A 17,748-nucleotide genomic window follows, 5' to 3' on the forward strand; every position below is an offset into this window, starting at 1 on the left:
AGAAAGGCAGAATGAGAGAGAAGAGGAAAAGACCGGCAGATTAGAGAGAAATACAGAATATGGGGTTATTAGAGTGAAGGAGAAAGGGCAGGTTAAAACCAAAGACAGATGCAGAAGGTAGAATGAAGAGAGAGACACAGAGAGAGACAGAGATGATGGAAATAGGTCTGGAAAGAAAGACTAGAAGAGAGAAGCTGGGGGCTGGGGAGAGACAGAAGGCTAAATTTAGAGACAGGAAAAGCAGAAGACCATGAATTGGGATGACAGCTTGGGGAGCTGTGTCCCCTGGGGTGGGGATGAGCTGAGGGGCTGGGGAGTCAGGAAGGCACTGGGCTACTTCTCTGGCTCAAATTTCTAGAAGTGTGTGTGTGTGTGTGTGTGTGTGTGAGTGTGTGTGTGTCTGTGTCTGTGTCTGTGTCTGTGTGTCTGTGTCTGTGTGTATGTGTATACCAGAACTGATGCTTGAACTCAGGGCCTCGGTGCCATCCCTTTGCTTTTTCCCTCAAAGCTAGTGCTCTACCACTTGTGCCACAGCTCCACTTTTGGCTCCCCGCCCCCTTACTTCATTGGAGATAAGAGTCTCACTGATTTTCTTGGCCCAGGCTGGTTTTGAACCATGATCCTCTGGTTTCAGCCTCCTGAATAGCTGGGATTACAGGCGTGATCCACCAGGCGTGGCTGTTCTACAAGCCTTGAGTGTAGGAGCTGGAGAACCTGTTGGCTGCCCCCATGGTCCTGTTGTCTCCTCCCCAGATCCTGTGAAACTTTAGAGACCCAGGAAGGCTGAGCTGGGCAAAGGCCAGTCAGGGACCTCTCTCTCCCTCCCCCTTCCTGTCTTTCTCTGTCTCTCTCTTTCCTTCTAGATCTTTCTGGGCTCTGGTTTCTTTTCCTGTCTCTCACACCACCTCAGGCCCTCCTCTCTCTTTCTAGTATCCTCCCTCTCCATTCCCCAGTGGAGTGACCTCCCGGGCCTTCTTGGAACCCAGGAGACTCCCTCTCAACCCCAGCCTCTCCTTGAGGTGCCGGGCCATCTTAGACTCCCATCCCTTCTCCTTTCCCAGGATCCACAGGGCGCCAGGAATGTGGGGCAGAGGGCAGGGAGGCCCCCAGGGCCCAGGCTACAAGGACCCCCCACGTTCTCCAACCCCACCCCCTCAGACTTATCTCCTTCCAGCCTCTGATGCGGACATCACATCCCATGTTATATTCCTTGCCCTTCCTAGGGCTCGGGGCCTCAGTTTCCCTTCTGCAAAATGGGCAGAGTGTGTGCGGTCTCTGCCTCATTTTTCTTCTGGGTCCCAGGGGAGGGTGCGCTCATAATGCGGGTGAAGGATGAGGGCTCTGGGGTGGGGACCGGGTGAGCCGCTCTCCTCTGACCCTGGACAGATGTTTGTCCCCCCTCCTCCCCTCCCATTGAGGGCAAAAGAAGAGCCTGGAAGACTGCACGTGATCCACCCAATCACATGGACCTCAAGAATCTGAGGGGAGCCACGTACACCTGTGTGCATTTCTATCACCGTCACCGCTTGTGCCTCTGCTCTGAACCCTGCTGAAAACACAGCTGTGGAAGATGGCAGCTTCTGTCCTCCTGTGCCACACAAGGCTCTGGCTCACACACCATTCTGTGAGTGTAAATGCGTGTGACCTCACTACTGGGATGGGGACACAGTGAGGTTGTGTTTCTGTTTATGTATGTGAAGAGCACACAGCCCAGGTGTGCGTGTGTGTGTGTGTGTGTGTGTGTGTGTGTGGCCACCTGTAGGTAGGTGACAGGCTATGAGTCTCTGGGTGTGGTTGCAGTTGTAAATGGTGAATGAGAGCAAGGATCAGGGTGTGAGATTGGAGAGCGGGGGGTGTGACAGTGTGTGTGTGTGTGTGTGTGTGTGTGTGTGTGAATCTGGCTGTGTGTGTGGCTGTGGCTGGATGGGACCTGGGCTCTGGGAGTGGGAGAAGGAGAAATAGGAGGGGTCCTCCAGATAAACAATTCACAATGCCTCCCACTCTACTGCTCTCTGGCCCCCCCTCTACCCCAGAGCTCCCCCCTCCCATCCTCAGTTCCGCCCTCGCCCCGCCCCCTCCCACCACCCCAGACTGCCAGCGCGTGTCACCTCTTCCAATCCGGAGCTCAGGCAAGACACAGGAGGCCACGGTGACAGGGGCGTCAGGTCAGAGAACAGGCCTGGGAACAGGTGAGTGCAACATCCCCCCCATCATACCCCATTTCCCTTGCCCCCCAGGTCCCCCTCAAGTCTCTGCTCTGGGCCTCTTTCTCTAGCCCTGGTTCTCTCTCTCTCTCTCTCTCTCTCTCTCTCTCTCTCTCTCTCTCTCTCTTTTCTGTCTCTTGGCTGGTGCCTTTGTCTCTTTTTGCCTCTCTGATCAAGTCTGTCTCTTCATGTCTCGGCCTTGGTATCTCTCAGTCTGTATTTAGCTTCTAGGTCGCTTTCTCTCTAGAAAGGGACATATAGCTCTCTTCTCCCTTTCTGTCTCTCCCATGTCTCTACCTTCTTTGTCTCCTAGCCCATATTCTTCTTATTTTTTTTTTTTTTTAGTGTTGATTGGTCTCTGGTCCCGTACTGTGTCTTGTCTCTGTAATCCTGTCTCATCTATCTTTGACTCCCTGCCTGTCTTTCTGGGGTTCTGCCATGGGCCCCTCTGCTTTGCCTCCCCCCCCTCACCCGGGAGCATTGGGAATAGGCAGTGGGGCGGGATGGTTGGAAGGATTTGGGAGCATCTGGGCAGCTGCTGTCTTAAGTCCAGCATCCCACTCCTTGGATGCTAGGAGAGGGTCGCCCCCTCCTCACCCCCTTCGGCTTTATCTAGCCAAAGCAGGAGAAAGTTTGATAAGGCTGGGTTCCTATCTGCAAATGTCAAAACCCGCCTGGGTTGGGAGTGTGGTGAGTCAGATGTGGTTTCCAGCTCCCCGCTGAGGCTCCAAGGTGGTCCCCAGGTGCGCCAAGTTTCTAGGTCTAGATTGTTGGGAAACACTAAGGCTTCTGCCCTGCTAGGCTCTTGGGCCACAGCCCCCTCGGCAAACACCCCTCCCTTCCATCACTGCCAGCAACAGCTGGGGGAGGTGGACTCACTCGCGGAGCCAGACCACGCCCACACAGAGACCGCGCCCACAAGCAGGGCCCGCCCACCGCGAGAGGCCACGCCCATAGCAGAGGCCACGCCCAGCGCGCCTCAGTCTGGGAGGCGACGCTTGGGGAGGGGATGCAGCCTTGCAGGTCCACCTGTGTGAGGCAGGTGGGTTCTGGGGCTGGAACCCCGGGGGGGCAGAGGTCCTGGTTCTGTCTCGGGACCCTCCAGCCCGACGGCTTCTGCTTCTGCGTGACCAGACCCTTGGCCGCCTTCATGATGCCAAATTCTCGGCCCCGGCGTTGGTTGCTGTTGCTGCTTTATCTGTGGGGACTGCCACTCCCGAGTGCGGAGGTGAGGACCCCCCGGAGGCACAAGGAGTTCAAAATTTGGAGGAAGGGCTGGAGACCGTTTTAAGTTTTCCCTTCCTCCCCCAAAGAGAGTTTCAAGACTGTTGTTGACCCTTGCTTAAAACCAAGTTTTTGTTTTTCTTGTTGCTGGTACTGGGGCTTGAGTTCAAGGCCAGGGCACTGCCCTCTAGCTTCTTCGTGGATAACTGGAGATAAGAGTCTCTCCGATTTGTCTCTTTGGGCTGGCTTCGAACTGTGATCCTCAGATCTCAGCCTCCAGAGTAGCTAGGGTTTACGGGCGTGTGCCACCAACACCCGATCAGACCCAAGTTTTAATGGGGATTTCCTTCCTCCACCCCAAATCCTGACAAGGCCCAGCCTCCCCTCTTCAATTATCCTAAAGGTTTGCCATGTCCCATAGCAACTCTACTGGGGACTTTCTAGGCACTTTCCATCCCTAGGGCATCCAGGACCCCCAGAGCCCCTCCAAATCTCTCTAGGATGCTCCTCCCCTGGCTGAACCAAGCTGCTTGGGAATGTGGGGGGAAGGTCGGCCTGGGGGGATCCTCCCTTCTCTCTTCTCATAGACCACCTCAGAGGGGCAGACGACAGGGGAGCTGTACCAGCGCTGGGAGAGGTACCGCCGGGAGTGCCAGGAGACCCTGGAGGCCTCTGAGCCACCTGCAGGTGTGGCAGGGGGACTGAGCTGAGCCTGAGAGGGGTGGGCTTCGGTGGGCGGGACCTAGATCTTAGGATGGCTCTGGGAAGAAGTTTGGGGAATCTTGGGCGTGGTCTGCACCGATGCTGGGCGGGGCTTGGCTTCGGTGGGCGGGTTTAGGTCGCTAGAGGGGACTTTCCTGGTGGGTGGGGCCTGGGGGATGGGTGGAGCCTCGAGTGTGGCAGGCGGAGCTTGTGGCTGAGTAAAGACCTGATCTGCTGCGGGGGTAGGGTGGGGGGCCCGGAGCCACAGCAGAGACAGCTCATACTAGGCCGGGAAAGCACTGGGCCGCTGCCCAGTGGGCCGCTGCCCAGTGGGTCGCTGTGCAGTCTCTGCCCTCCCTGCCTGCCCCTCAGGCCTCGCTTGTAATGGGTCCTTCGATATGTACGTCTGCTGGGACTACGCTGCACCCAACATCACTGCCCGAGCGTCCTGCCCCTGGTACCTGCCCTGGCACCGCCATGGTGAGGCACTCCCTGAACCCCTTTACACCCAGGCCTCACCTCCTCACACCCCTTCCCACCACTTCTCTCTGTCCTATTGCTTTGCATCTGCCCTGCCCATTTCTCTAAACTTCACTGATGTTCCTAGTTTTCTGTCCTTTTTCTTTCTTCCCTCTCTCTTTCCCTCTATTGTGTGCTGGTACTTGGGCTTGAATTCAGGACTTCACATTCTTGTTTGTTTGTTTTAAATTTGTGGCTCTACCACTTGAGCCAAAGCTCCATTTCTGACTTTTGCTGGTTAATTGGAGGTAGGAGTCTCAGCTTTGCCTGACTGGGCTGGGTTGGAACAAGGTCCTCAGATCTCTGCTTCCTGAGTAGCTAGGGTTACAGACATGAGGCACCAGCCCCTAGTTTCTGGGTTTATTCTTTCTTTTTTAGATAGAAGTCTTACTATGTAGGTCAGACTAACCTAGAATTTGAGATCTTCCTGCCTCAGTTTCCTGAGTGTTGGGATGACACAGGTGTACCACAGTGCTTGGCGCTCTCTCTCTCTTTCTCTCTCTCTCTTTCTCTCTCTCTCTCTCTTTCTGAATCTGTCCATCTTTGGGCATCTTCTTTTTTTATTTTTTGTAATTTATTTATTAATTAAACAAAAAATTTTTGACAAGGTGTTGTGCAAAAAGGGTGCAGTTACATAGTAGGGCAGTGTGTACATTTCTTGTGATATCTTACACCCTGTTTTTCTTTCCCTTCCCTAGATCAGGTAGACATATATACAATACACAATGTACCAAGAACATATACAGTAGCCACGTGGCCTATGCCGAAGAAAATTTGCCTAGGGCTTTAAATGTAATGTCGACATTAGACAATATGTCGACAGTAGTCTTATATGAACGTACATACATAGCTTTTGAGCTATTGTATTCCACTGAGAGGTCAATTTTTGACCTTTATATGTTGAGTAGTTGTTTGGTTTTAGTTACATAATGTTGGGTCGCTGACCCAATCCTGTGGGAAATACCATTTGACAAGCAGTTTTTGGTTTCACAGACCTGGTCTCTACTGTCTCTCCGTCACCCCATCTTAACAGTCATATATCAGGGAGATCATGCCCCTTTGTTTTCTGTGTTCTAGGCTTGTCTCGCTCAACATTATTTGTTCAAGTTCTGACCATTTCCCTGCGAATAACAATATTTCACCATTCCTAATCGCTATGTAGTATTCCATTGTGTATAGGTACCATATTTTTTGGATCTATTCATCTGTGGAGGGGCATCTGGGTTGTTTCCATATTTTGGCTATTGTGAATTGTGCAGCGATAAACATGGAAGTACAAATGTCTTTTTGATATCTTGGGACCTGCTGTTCAGGATAGATGGCTAGGAGTGGTATGGCTGGGTCATAGGGTAGGTCTATATTGAGCTTTTTGAGAAACCTCCATACTGTTCTCCAAAGTGGTTGTACTAATTTGCACTCCCACCAACAATGGAGAAGGGTTCCTGTTTCCCCACACCCCCTCCAGTTTGGGCATCTTCTTGGTCTAACTTAGCAAAGTAGTCTGGGACAGCTTAAACTTTTTTTTTCCCCCAGTCCTGGGGCTTGGACTCAGGGCCTGAGCACAGTCCCTGGCTTCTTTTTGCTCAAGGCTAGCACTCTGCCACTTGAGCCACACGCCACTTCTGGCCTTTTCTGTTTATCTGGTGCTTAAGAATCGAACCCAGGGCTTTGTGTATGCTAAGCCACATTCCCAGCCCTTATTTAGCCTTTTGTGACTCACTTTCCCCATCTGTAAAATGGTGGTAATGATAGTGCTATCTTCATCAGTGTGTATGCCTTTTTTTTTTTTTTTTTTTTTTGCCAGTCCTGGGTCTTGGACTCAGGGCCTGAGCACTGCCCTGGCTTTTTTTGCTCAAGCACTCTGCCACTTGAGCCACAGCGCCACCTCTGGCCGTTTTCTATATGTGGTGCTGGGGAATCGAACCCAGGGCTTCATGTATACGAGGCAAACACTCTTGCCATTAGGCCATATTCCCAGCCCAGTGTGTATGACTATTAAGTGAATATGTGTGAAGTGTCCTAAAGGCTTAATCATCATGGGTTAACCTCTCTTTCTCTGGCCCTATTCCTGAATCTCCCTCAGTGGCTGCTGGCTTTGTTCTCCGCCACTGTGGCAGTAATGGCCAATGGGGACCTTGGCGAGACCATACTCAGTGTGAGAATCCAGAGAAGAATGGGGCCTTTCAGGTAACAAGAAGGGAGGGATCTAGATGAGGTGATCTAGGGAAAAGTGGGCAGATATACTCCCCCTCCCCCTGTACATATACCTCAGTCTATACCTGAAAGCCCTCTTGCTGTTTAGGACTCTGGGTTGCAAGTAAATAAAAACTCCACTCAGACTTTCTTCAAGGAGATAAAAGAAAACAGCACAGTAAAAGGCAACAGCTTCAGGGACAGCAAGATCCAGGCACTCAAATGACATGGTGGGGGAGTGTCAAACCATATGCTTGTTTCTGTCTGTGCTGGTCTCATCTTTTCAGTGCGGTGGGGAAGTTGGCCCCCACTAGTGTTTATCAATCAAGTAACAACTTTTTTTTTTTTGGCCAGTCCTGGGGCGTGGACTCAGGGCCTGAGCACTGTCCCTGGCTTCTTTTTGCTCAAGGCTAGCACTCTACCACTTGAGCCACAGTGCCACTTCTGGCCATTTTCTGTATATGTGGTGCTGGGGAATCGAACCCAGGGCTTCAAGTATACGAGGCAAGCGCTCTTGCCACTAGGCCATATCCCCAGCCCGAGTAACAACTTTTTTTAAGATGACTGAACTTCCTTTTTAATATCCCCAGCATCTTGCTCCTGGACTATGTGTGTGTGTTAGAATGTTCCAAATGACTGGTTACATGCCCTGCCTTGAACTGAAGGGTGGGAGTCAGCCCCACTTAAACAAGGGTAGTAGTGTCTCAAGCAAAAAACAACAAAAAACACATAAGTGCCCAGGGCAGGAATACAGAGGAAAGGAAAACTAGGGAAGGGAAGTGGGCAACCTCTCTGGGCTGGAAAAGCTAAGTTTTGCTCCCTTGTTTCCTTTGCATCTCCTGCCAGGACCAAAGACTGATTTTGGAGCGGTTGCAGGTCGTTTACACCATCGGCTACTCGCTGTCCCTTGTCACTCTGGTGCTAGCCCTGTTCATCCTGAGTTGCTTTAGGTGCGCCCCCAGTGCTGAGTGGTGGCAGTAGAGGTGGGCTTCTGCTTGCCCAGTGAGATGAGGTGGCCAGCCTCCCCTAGCCCACACTCACTGAGGGCTTATGGGAAGGGCTGTCCGGGACTCTACTTGGCTGGGGACAGCTCTTGAGGGGTGACACGTTGCCCTCTCAAATCCCCCAGGCGACTGCGGTGCACTCGTAATTACATCCACATGAACTTGTTTATGTCCTTCATGCTCCGGGCTGCAGCCATCCTCACTCGAGATCGATTACTGTCTCCACCTGGCCCCTACCCCAGGGACCAGGCCCCCACACTGTGGAACCAGGTATGCACCATTCCTGTCCCCCCAAATGGAAAACAGCTTCTTCTGGTGGGACCTGTAAGTTCCTATTTATCCATCCATTCTTCCTTTCTTTCACCCATCCATCCCTCCATTTTTTTTTATTTATTTTTATTTTTTTGCTAATCCTGAGGCTTGAAGTCGGGGCCTGGGCACTGTCCCTGAGCTTCTTTTGCTCAAGGCTAGCACTCTGCCACTTGAGCCACAGTGCTAGCTCTGGCTTTTTCTGTTTATGTGTAATGAGGAGTCAAAGCCAGGGCTTCATGCATGCAAGGCAAGCACTCTACCACTAGGCCACACCCCCAGCCCATCCTTCCATTCTTGTTGCCTGCACGGTTCCCCTCGAACACAGGTTCCCCTCGAACACATTTGGAGAGGGACTTTCAGCCTCACCATCACTGAACTCTCCACCATAATTGGAATTTTCCATTTGCCTCTCCCTTGCTATCTCACCAATCATTAGACTTTCCTGCCAATGACAGATTCCACCTATCTGAGGTGAAAGGCCAAGATGGAAGGAACTGACTGGTGATGGTGGAAGAGGGGAGTTAGTGGAAGATCAGAGTCCCTTAAGACTTTCTTGCCTGGGCTGGCTTCAAACCGGGATGTTTCAGATCTCAGCCTCCTGAGCAACTAGGATGACAGGCTCTGTGAGACCAGGTGGGAGAAAGCCTGGGGCCTGGGCGGCCGCCTTAACCACCCTGCCCATTTGCTTTCCAGGCCCTGGGCACCTGTCGCATGGCACAGATCTTGACCCAGTACTGCGTGGGTGCCAACTACACGTGGCTGCTGGTGGAGGGCGTGTACCTGCACCGCCTCCTGGTGCGGGTGGGCGGCTCAGAGGAGGGACACTTCCGCTGCTACCTGCTCCTGGGCTGGGGTGAGCCCTGACTCCCTCCCCTGCCCCAGACCAGCACACCTGTGCCCCAGAACAGCCCCCAGGTTTACCCAGGGGGCGGAGGAATTCCTCAGGACTAAGGCCTGGCCTGGCCGGGGCCCACGCTGTGCACTGATTGCTGTGGTGGGGCGGGGTGGGGGCGGGGTCTGCACAGGGGCCCCTGCGTGTTTCGTCATTCCCTGGGTGATCGTCAGGTACCTGTACGAGAACACGCAGTGAGTGGCAGGGCCCGGGGACGTGGCTTGGTGGATGGGCGGGGCGATGCCTGGGCTTGGGCCGCGTGTGGGCGGGGCTTAGTGTAGTTCCTGGGGGCGTAGCCTTCTATGAGCATGGGCGGCGCCAACGGAAGTGGGTGGTGCCCTGCCCGTGGTCCCTGGGACCTGCTGTTTTTAGGATTTTTAGGTCTCATCTCTACCCTTCCCCACCCCACCCCCTCAGGTGCTGGGAGCGTAATGAAGTCAAGGCCATTTGGTGGATCATTCGCACCCCCATCCTAATAACCATCTTGGTACGGCCGGTCCTGCCTCCTCCAGGTGGTGCTCAGGGATTTCTGGTTCTGGGGACAGGGGTCACCTCCTGCCCCCCAGAACGGGGATCGTGCCTGGCTCCGCCTCTCTCCCCTTGCAGATTAACTTCCTCATCTTTCTCCGAATTCTTGGCATCCTTGTGTCCAAACTGAGGACACGACAGATGCGCTGCCCCGACTACCGACTGAGGTGAGAGGTCGTGGGTCGGAGAGGGAGGGAGGGTCGGCGAGGGGCCTGGGGGCCTAGGGACCACCGCCACCCTCCGTCCCCAGGCTAGCTCGCTCCACGCTGACGCTGGTGCCCCTGCTGGGTGTCCACGAGGTGGTGTTTGCTCCTGTGACCGAGGAACAGGCGCGCGGAGCCCTGCGCTTGGCCAAGCTTGGCTTTGAGATCTTCCTAAGCTCTTTCCAGGTGCGCAGGCCGGGTGGGGGTAGGGACCCGCCACCCCGGAGGGGCAACGGGGCTACCCCATGCCCAGGGAATGGGGGAGTGGGCAATGGAACGATGCTCCTTTATTCGCCCGTTAATGCCACAATACAAATGGCTGCGCTGGGGGGTGGGAAGCAGCAGGGACTCCGGCAGGCCAGCTGGCATCCTCAAATGTACTGACTCCTAGTGAGGAATGAGAGCTTCCAAGAAGGGGCCAAATCCAAGTTCAGCCACTTCCTAGCTGCTTTCCAGGTCATGTTTCAGAAAGAGAAATGCCAGGTGCAGAATCCCTGAGGTGGGAGAGAAGCTGATGTGATGGAGGAAGGCCAGGATGCCTGACACGTATGTAGGAGACAGAAACCAGAGGCAGGGATAAGGAGACGGATGAGAACAGTGAAGGAAGATTGGAGACCAAACTTTTCTACAAGAGGAAGGATATGGCTGTTAGATTTTAACAGGATTGTGGAAACAAGGGGTTTCCAACTCAAGTTCACAAGCTTGCTTGCTGGGCTGGAGCTGTGCTGCCTGTGCCTAGCTTCCAGTCTGGCACTTTGTTAGTTCGGGGATGGAATCGCAAGGATTTTTCTTCCTGGACTAGCTTTTAAATCTGACCCTCCCGAGTAGCAGGATTACAGGTGTGTGCCATCAACTCTTTCTTTCTGACAGAATCTCAACATATAGCTAGCCTTAGGCTGTCCCCCTCTCCCAACCTGTGACCTCCTGCTTCAGCCTCCTGAGTGTTGGGATTATTAGAATGGCACCCCTCTGCTCTGGCTCCACTTTATTTAAATCTAGCTATAGAACATGCATGCAACAGTTAACTTGTGGTATGTAATATTGAGTTATGACTAAGAAAAAAGAGGGCTGAGTAGCTTAAGTGGTACAGCTTGCTTGCAAGCTACAGTCTCTGAATTCACTTCTCAATATGGCAAAAGAAAAAAAGAAGAAAGGAAGGAGAAAGAGAAAGAACATTGTACCAGCTTCTACTTCAGCTGTTAACCTGTATAATTCCATTTTCCAGATGACAGCTGGGGTGTGAATCTGTCCTTACTTGCTTAGGGCACACACAAGTCCTTGGATTTAACCACCAGCATTGCAAAACAAAACAAAGAGTATCTGGGGCAAGGGATGTGGCTGAAGTGGTAGAGCACCTGTCTAGCATCCAGGAGCTTGAGTGTTCAATCCCCAGGCTGCTAAAGTCAGAGACTAAATAACGATCCAGATGAAGAAACTGAGACACAGAGGGTTAAGCAGCCTGCCCAAAGGGTATTAAGGAGGTAATGGAGTTTCTGCATCTAGGCCTTCTGCAACTTAGGCCAGTCCCTGGTGCCCCTCTTACTGGCTGGGTCGATGGGGAGCTGGAAGTGAGTAGGCAGGGGACCGCAATATGAGACTATGGTGGCACAGCGTAAGTGCGGGCAGGGTTAGCAGTCAGGAAACGGGCGGTCGATGCCATCCCCTGGATCTGATCTGTCACACTCCCACCCTACCCCCGCAGGGCTTCCTGGTCAGCGTCCTGTACTGCTTCATCAACAAGGAGGTAGGGAGAGGCCCGCCCGCGCCCCCCGGCGGCCGCACGCAGGACTGCGCCGCTACTCAGCCCCTGCCCTTGCAGGTGCGGTCCGAGATGCGGCGGGGCTGGTACCACCGCCGCCTACACCGCAGGCTCAGCCAGGAGTCCCGCCAGCCGCTGCCGCCGCCCCCCGGGCGCCCCTGCCAGGCCGTGCCCCCCGGAGAGATCCCCATCGGCCGCACCTCGTCCTCAGGTGCCCTGCCAGGACACGGCGACCAAGCCAGTAGGGTCTCAGAAAGTTACTGCTAGGTAACTGGAAATCCTGTGTTTGCTGTTAGCATGCATTTTACCCAGTGCCTACTTGTGTTCTGACCCTGGCTTGGGTGTGTGTGTGGGGGGGGGTGGCATGTGGAGCGAAGGAAGCTGATGAACAGTTATGGCTGATGAAGAGAATTTAGAAGGAGCCTGGGGTGCTTGGAGCTGACTGATGGAGGGGAAGGAGAGAAATGTGGGATGACTCAAGAGGACACGATCCTAGGCAGAAGGAACAGCAGGTGAAATGATCCCGAGACAGCAATGGCCTTGGCATGGGGAACAGCTATTCTGTGGCTGGGGTGGAGTAAGTCAGAGCCACTGTTGGGGAAGGGCAAGGTTGGGATTTCATTCCATGTACACTGTACCTTTTGCAGGTTATTTCATGGATCCCATGCTCTGTATTCGGGGCCCCTGTATGGGAGCAGGTCTGTCAGGGGAGGGGTGGGAGCTAGCAGCAGGGACTGCAGGCTGGATCAGGATGGAAGATGGGAAGATGGATCAAGATGGGGAGCGGTGGGCTCTGGAACTGTAGTGAGAGGATTTGTGATTCTCACCAGGTAAAAGGGAGGTGAAGCCCTAGGTTTGGGGTAGGGAAGGAAAAGGGGGGGGGGGGGATTGGGACTGACCACAATCTGGGTTTCTGGGTGTGTCAGGCTGGCAACACGTGGGAGACCCAAGGAGTCTGGTGTAAGGGTCTAGAGCTGGACACCAGACATGAGAGGTTGGGATGCAATGGGGTGTTGATACTGATGAAGGCCACTCAAGGCAGGCCTGGGAGCTGGGGAGAGAACACAGGACCCACCCTCCTGACATGGTGGCCCCCAGGAACCAGAATTTAGGAAGCCCACAGCCTCATCAGGGCTAAATCACTGGGATATACAAAGATCCTCCTAAATCACTGTTAATGCCTGGGTGCTGGGTTTTCCTCGGGGGGTCCCCAGCTCCTTGAACAGATGTGCCCTACAACTCAGCCTTTGTACACATCCCCTCTCCCTAACTCAGGTTCTGGCGGGGTGGGATGGCTTAGGAAAAGCCCTGGTCCATGAGGTTTTAGAATGTTTAGAATGTTGTTTGCTTCCTGGGGTGGGCCAGGCCACAGGGGGCAATGGCTGACATGGGCTGTATAGTTCGGTGGGGGTCTGCAGTGGCCTGTTGCACAAGAAAACATGGACACAGGGTTGCTGCTGTCCCCTTCCTGAGGACCCCAAGTGAGAACATTACATGTAATCCCGACGTTGACCTATTTAAGACATACATACATTAAAATTGTAAGTGTGTGGGTGTGTGTAATTACATTCTTCTGGGGGCTGCTCCTTAGAAAGGGTAGAAATGGTAAAGCTAACTGATTCCTGTGGCTCACATGTGTAATTCTACTCAGCATGCTGAGATCTGAGGATCACAGTTCAAAGCCAGCCCAGGCATCAAAGTTTGGGAGACTCATAAACCATCAGAAAACTGGAAGTGGTGCTGTGGCTCAAAGCGGTAGAGTGCTAGCCTTGAGAAAAGAGCTCAGGAACAGTGCCCAGGTCCTGAGTTTAATCCCCACAAACAATTAAAAAAAAGAAATGGTAAAGCCAGAACAGGCTTGCTTCAGGGCCTGGGTGATGTCCCTGAGCTTTTGTGCTCAAGGCTAGCACTCTACCAGTTGAGCCATAGCTCTACTTCTGACATTTTTTGTAGTTTAGTGGAGGTAAGTCTCAAGGACTTTCCTGCTCGGTGTGACTTTGAACCGAGTTCCTCAGATCCTCAGTCTCCTAATAGGATTACAGCATGAGCCATGCCATGGCATCTGGCTTTTCCCTCCCTAAGATTTGTTTATCTCATCTGGGATGATTCTTAGCTGCCCCTTGGAGAACCCCAACTTCTCTTAAGAGAACTGAGGGTGTAACTCAGAGGCAGAGCACCTGCCTAGCAAACTTGAGGCACTTAGTTCAAATCCCACTATTCTGCCTATCTCATCTGCTCTGCTTCTCTGTGAGAGTCTGGATATATAGACCAGGCTGACTTTGATCTCATGATCCCCCCTTTCTCCATCTCTGGAATGCTGGAATTACAATATGCACCACCACGTCTACTCCACTTTCTTTGCACCTGTTTCTGCTTCTGGATATAATATAGATACAAGGATGGCCAGTCCATGAGTTCAAGTCCTAGTACTAGTCCACACATACACAAAGAACCTGTCTCCCCTCCCGTCTCTGGGGGAAGTTTGGGGGGAATCTCTAGAACACAGGTGGGCATGCAGAGCCACAACACAGGGGTGGTGGGCACACAGTGAGAGGCTGAAGGCCCAAAGAGCAAAAAGACAAGGAATTTGGGGCAAGACAAACTTCCGATCTAACCTGTCCACTCCACAGCCGGGAAAGAGGCCAGGGTGGGGCAGATATGGACCTCTTCACCCCCTCAACAGCCCGCCAGCATTCAACACCTGCCCCATCCGCCCTGCTCCTCAGGCCCCAGGAACAGACACGCACTAGTAGAAAAAAAAAAAAGACTTTATTCCCATCACAAAAGGCAGATTTCTGAGCGGGAAACGAGGCTGCCCCTACTTGCCCGCGATGAGGGGGTTCCGCAGGACCACGATGACTGAGTCCCCGCGCAGGAACATCTTGGAGATGTAGCGGTCCTTGTTGACCGGCTTGGACTTCTTCTTGCCCTTGCCACTTTTGGGGACCTCGGTCCACATCTCCTTCACATTCTCCAGGACCATGTTGCAGTGCCTGGGGTGTGGGGGTAGGGGGAAGGTGTCAAACATGGCAGAAGGGCCCTCCCTCTGGAATGCCCCGCCCCTGTCTGGTACTACAGCAACTCCTGCGGTGGGAGGAGGAGCCACCAGTGGCCAGCTGTGCGCGTGCTTGGGCTGGAGCTCACACAAAGGACACTTCTCTCTGTGCCCCTTTCCTCTCTAATGGAGATAGTCACAGCACCCTGCTCATCATGGTGCTGGGCAGAACAAAGTGAAGAGACAGGGCTAGAGGCTCAAGTGGTAGAGCACATGCCTAGCAAGTGTGAAGCCTTGGGTTCAAATCCCAGCACACTGAAAATAGGAGAGGCTTGTGTGGGATACAGTACTAAGCATTTTACACATCTTTGTCACTGGACTGCTTGCAGTTAAGTACTATGCTTCCTGCCACTGCACTGAAAGAAAACTTTGCTAGAAGGCAGCTGACTGCTGTGAGGCAGAGCTGCGATTGAACCCAGCAAGGCAGGCTGGGCTTCCCGGGCACTAAGCCCACCTCCAGCGCACTGCAAAGCTAGCAGGACAGCCAATGATAGCCACACTTACAGTTCCTGAAAAATCTGTTCCTTCAGGTTCCTCAGGCTGGGGACAGAGCCCCCCACCCCCTCCCAAGCAGGCGCTCACCTATCAAAGGCCTTCACCCGGCCTAGGAGCTTCTTGTTGTTGCGGCAGTTGATGAGCACCTGGGTGTTGTTCTTGACTGACTGCGTGAGCACGGAGAGTGGACCTGTGTTAAATTCCTCTTCCTCCCGCTTCTGCAGCTCCTCTGGGGTCATCTCACTTTTGGGCTTGTTGAGGAGACTCCTGAATAGGCAAGTAAGCAACCCATAGGTGAGAGGGGCTTAGGAAGGGAGAGGGAGTGAACATGACTCCACCCAAAGTGCTCCCCAGCTCCATCAATGATAACCCCTCCAATCTAGTTCTGAACAACAAAAGACAACACTTGATATTCAATGGTCTTCTCTTTCTCTAACATCCAACATCAAATTTACCAGCAAATCCTACCATCTGCCTGTCAAATATACAAATATTCTTTCCATAGCCCAAACTTACACATGCTTACTCCTGGAGTTTTGTTTTGGGACAAGGTCTTTCTTTATAGTGAGACAGAAGTTTGCTATGTAACAACGGATGGCTTAAACCTACAATCCTCCTGCCTCAACCTCTATAGTGCTGGGATCAAAGGCATGTACCAGAACATCTGGCCTCCTCTGGGGAGTCCCATTAGTCTCTCTTGAGACTTCTCCACAGAGCAGTCCGAGAGGTTGTACTAAAGCCTAAACCATGACACCAAGGATGTGTTTAGTGGTAGAATGTTTGTTTCCAGGATCTGAGATCCCTAGCACTACTATAAATAATGTGTGTATACACACAAATATACTTAAGAATATGCTTCTTCAAAACCCATCCATGAGCACAGTAGTGCTTGCCTGTGATCAGCACCCAAGAGGCTAAGGCAGAAGAGCTACAGATTCCAGGTTCTGTGGATCCATGTTAGAGGTGTGGCTCAAATAGTAATGTGCCCACCTACCAAGCACAAGGAAGGTCCTGAGTTCAAGTCTCAGTTCAGCTACCACACAAACAACAACAAAAGGTCAAACAACAAAATCAGCTCCTATCTCGGTGTAGAAGGAAAACTCAGTGTTTGCAATGCCCTACATTTGTCCCCTCTCTCTGGATTCCACAGTGACTTACTTCCTGGGAGGCAAACTCTCCTCCTAAGGCACATGTGTGCAGCCCTCTGAACCATCAGTCTGCTTCACCTTGCCTTCCTTTCTCTGGGGCTTTGTTCCTCAAGTGTTGCCATATCTATATGCTCTATCATAGATTAAACTACTTAAAATATCCAATTTTTGTGAACTTACTCAACCCTTGCTTTACTCATAGCCCTGATCATCTAGCAACTATTTATTCCTTTATTATTCTTATCTGTGGCCTGTCTAACCCTCATTTCTCATAAGCCCTGGCAGGAAAAATTTCTTTCCATTCTTTCACCAGTACTAGGCATGAAAACAGGTGCTGTGCCTTAGCCTTTTCACTCAAGGCTAGTGCTACCACTTGAGCCACAACTCCACTTTCAGCCTTTTGGTGGCTTAGAGTAACAGACTTCCCTCCGGGGGGGGGGGGGGATTGGGTCTACATAGATCTCAGACTCCTGAGTAGCTAAGATTACAGGTGTGAGCATGAGTGCCTGGCTTAATTCATTCTTTTTTTTTGGTCAGTCCTGGCGCTTGAACTCAGGGCCTGGGCACTGTCCCTGAGCTTCTTTTTGCTCAAGGCTAGCACTCTGCCACTTGAGCCATAACACCACTTCCAGCATTTTCTATTTATATGGTTCTGAAGAATCAAACCCAGGGCTTCATGCATGCTAGGCAAGCACTCTATCGCTAAGCACCTTCCCAGCCCCAAATCCTTATTTCTAATGGCCCATACTTCTCTCCCCGGATTCGTTATTCGCAAAATCGTTTTCCCTTAAACTTTATTCCAACAAGACTGAGTATCTGGGGCTGGTAATAATGGCCTAGTGGCAAGAGTGCTTGCCTAGTATACAGGAAGCCCTGGGTTCGATTCCCCAGCACCACATATATAGAAAATGGCCAGAAGTGGCTCTGCGGCTCAAGTGGTAGAGTGCTAGCCTTGAGCAAAAAAAGAAGCCAGGGACAGTGCCCAGGCCCTGAGTTCAAGCGCCAGGACTGGCAAAAAAAAAGAAAAAAGACTGAGTATCTGGGAGAGCCGCGTGCCTGTGACGTGAAACAACAGAACAACAGTCCCGGGTCATTAGTCAAAGGCCCTGGGCCCGTTCTTAAGACTCATCGGGAGAAAAGAACTCCGCTTTACGCCTAAGACTTCCACCTCCGCCACAGCTCATATCCTTTCGCCGTTAACCCGCTAAATGTGCAACCTCAACCCCGCTCCCTCTGCCTAGGCCCAGGCCCCGGACTCACATGGTGGCTGCAGCGTCCGCAAGTCGCTGGCGTGCCCTCCGCGTTGCCGCTGCTTCAGAGCAGAGAGGGAGGGTGTGACTTCCGCTTCCGGCGGCTCACTTCCGTAAGGGCATGCGCAAATACAACCAGAGGTCGGGGCGTTGCCTGTTTCCATAGCGACACCCAGGCCTCTCTGCAGTGGTGGAGGGGGTTTGCCAAAAGCCTTGTGTAAAACGTCTCTATCTGGGCCGTACAGGGAAGACATTCACGA

General features: G+C 52.6%; 2 protein-coding genes across 2 annotated transcripts; one reads left to right on the top strand and one right to left on the bottom strand.

Moving 5' to 3' along the window:
• Window positions 1-2,128: 2,128 nt before the first annotated feature.
• Window positions 2,129-11,807, top strand: Gipr (gastric inhibitory polypeptide receptor). The gene is made up of 14 exons (XM_048329536.1): window positions 2,129-2,189; window positions 3,310-3,432; window positions 4,016-4,115; window positions 4,503-4,610; window positions 6,733-6,836; window positions 7,689-7,792; window positions 7,972-8,116; window positions 8,852-9,011; window positions 9,184-9,244; window positions 9,468-9,537; window positions 9,657-9,745; window positions 9,829-9,967; window positions 11,484-11,525; window positions 11,601-11,807. Exons 2-14 carry the CDS (start codon window positions 3,355-3,357, stop codon window positions 11,805-11,807), a joined length of 1,407 nt encoding a protein of 468 aa, XP_048185493.1. The 5' UTR covers window positions 2,129-2,189; window positions 3,310-3,354.
• Window positions 11,808-14,287: 2,480 nt separating this feature from the next.
• Window positions 14,288-17,635, bottom strand: Snrpd2 (small nuclear ribonucleoprotein D2 polypeptide). Its single transcript, XM_048369194.1, has 3 exons — window positions 17,499-17,635; window positions 15,178-15,357; window positions 14,288-14,533 (listed from the first exon to the last, which is right to left on the bottom strand). Coding segments are annotated over exons 1-3 (357 nt in total). The 5' UTR covers window positions 17,501-17,635; the 3' UTR covers window positions 14,288-14,358.
• Window positions 17,636-17,748: the final 113 nt, after the last annotated feature.

Source organism: Perognathus longimembris, chromosome 20, assembly GCF_023159225.1.
Source record: "Perognathus longimembris pacificus isolate PPM17 chromosome 20, ASM2315922v1, whole genome shotgun sequence".
Lineage (NCBI taxonomy): Eukaryota > Metazoa > Chordata > Mammalia > Rodentia > Heteromyidae > Perognathus > Perognathus longimembris.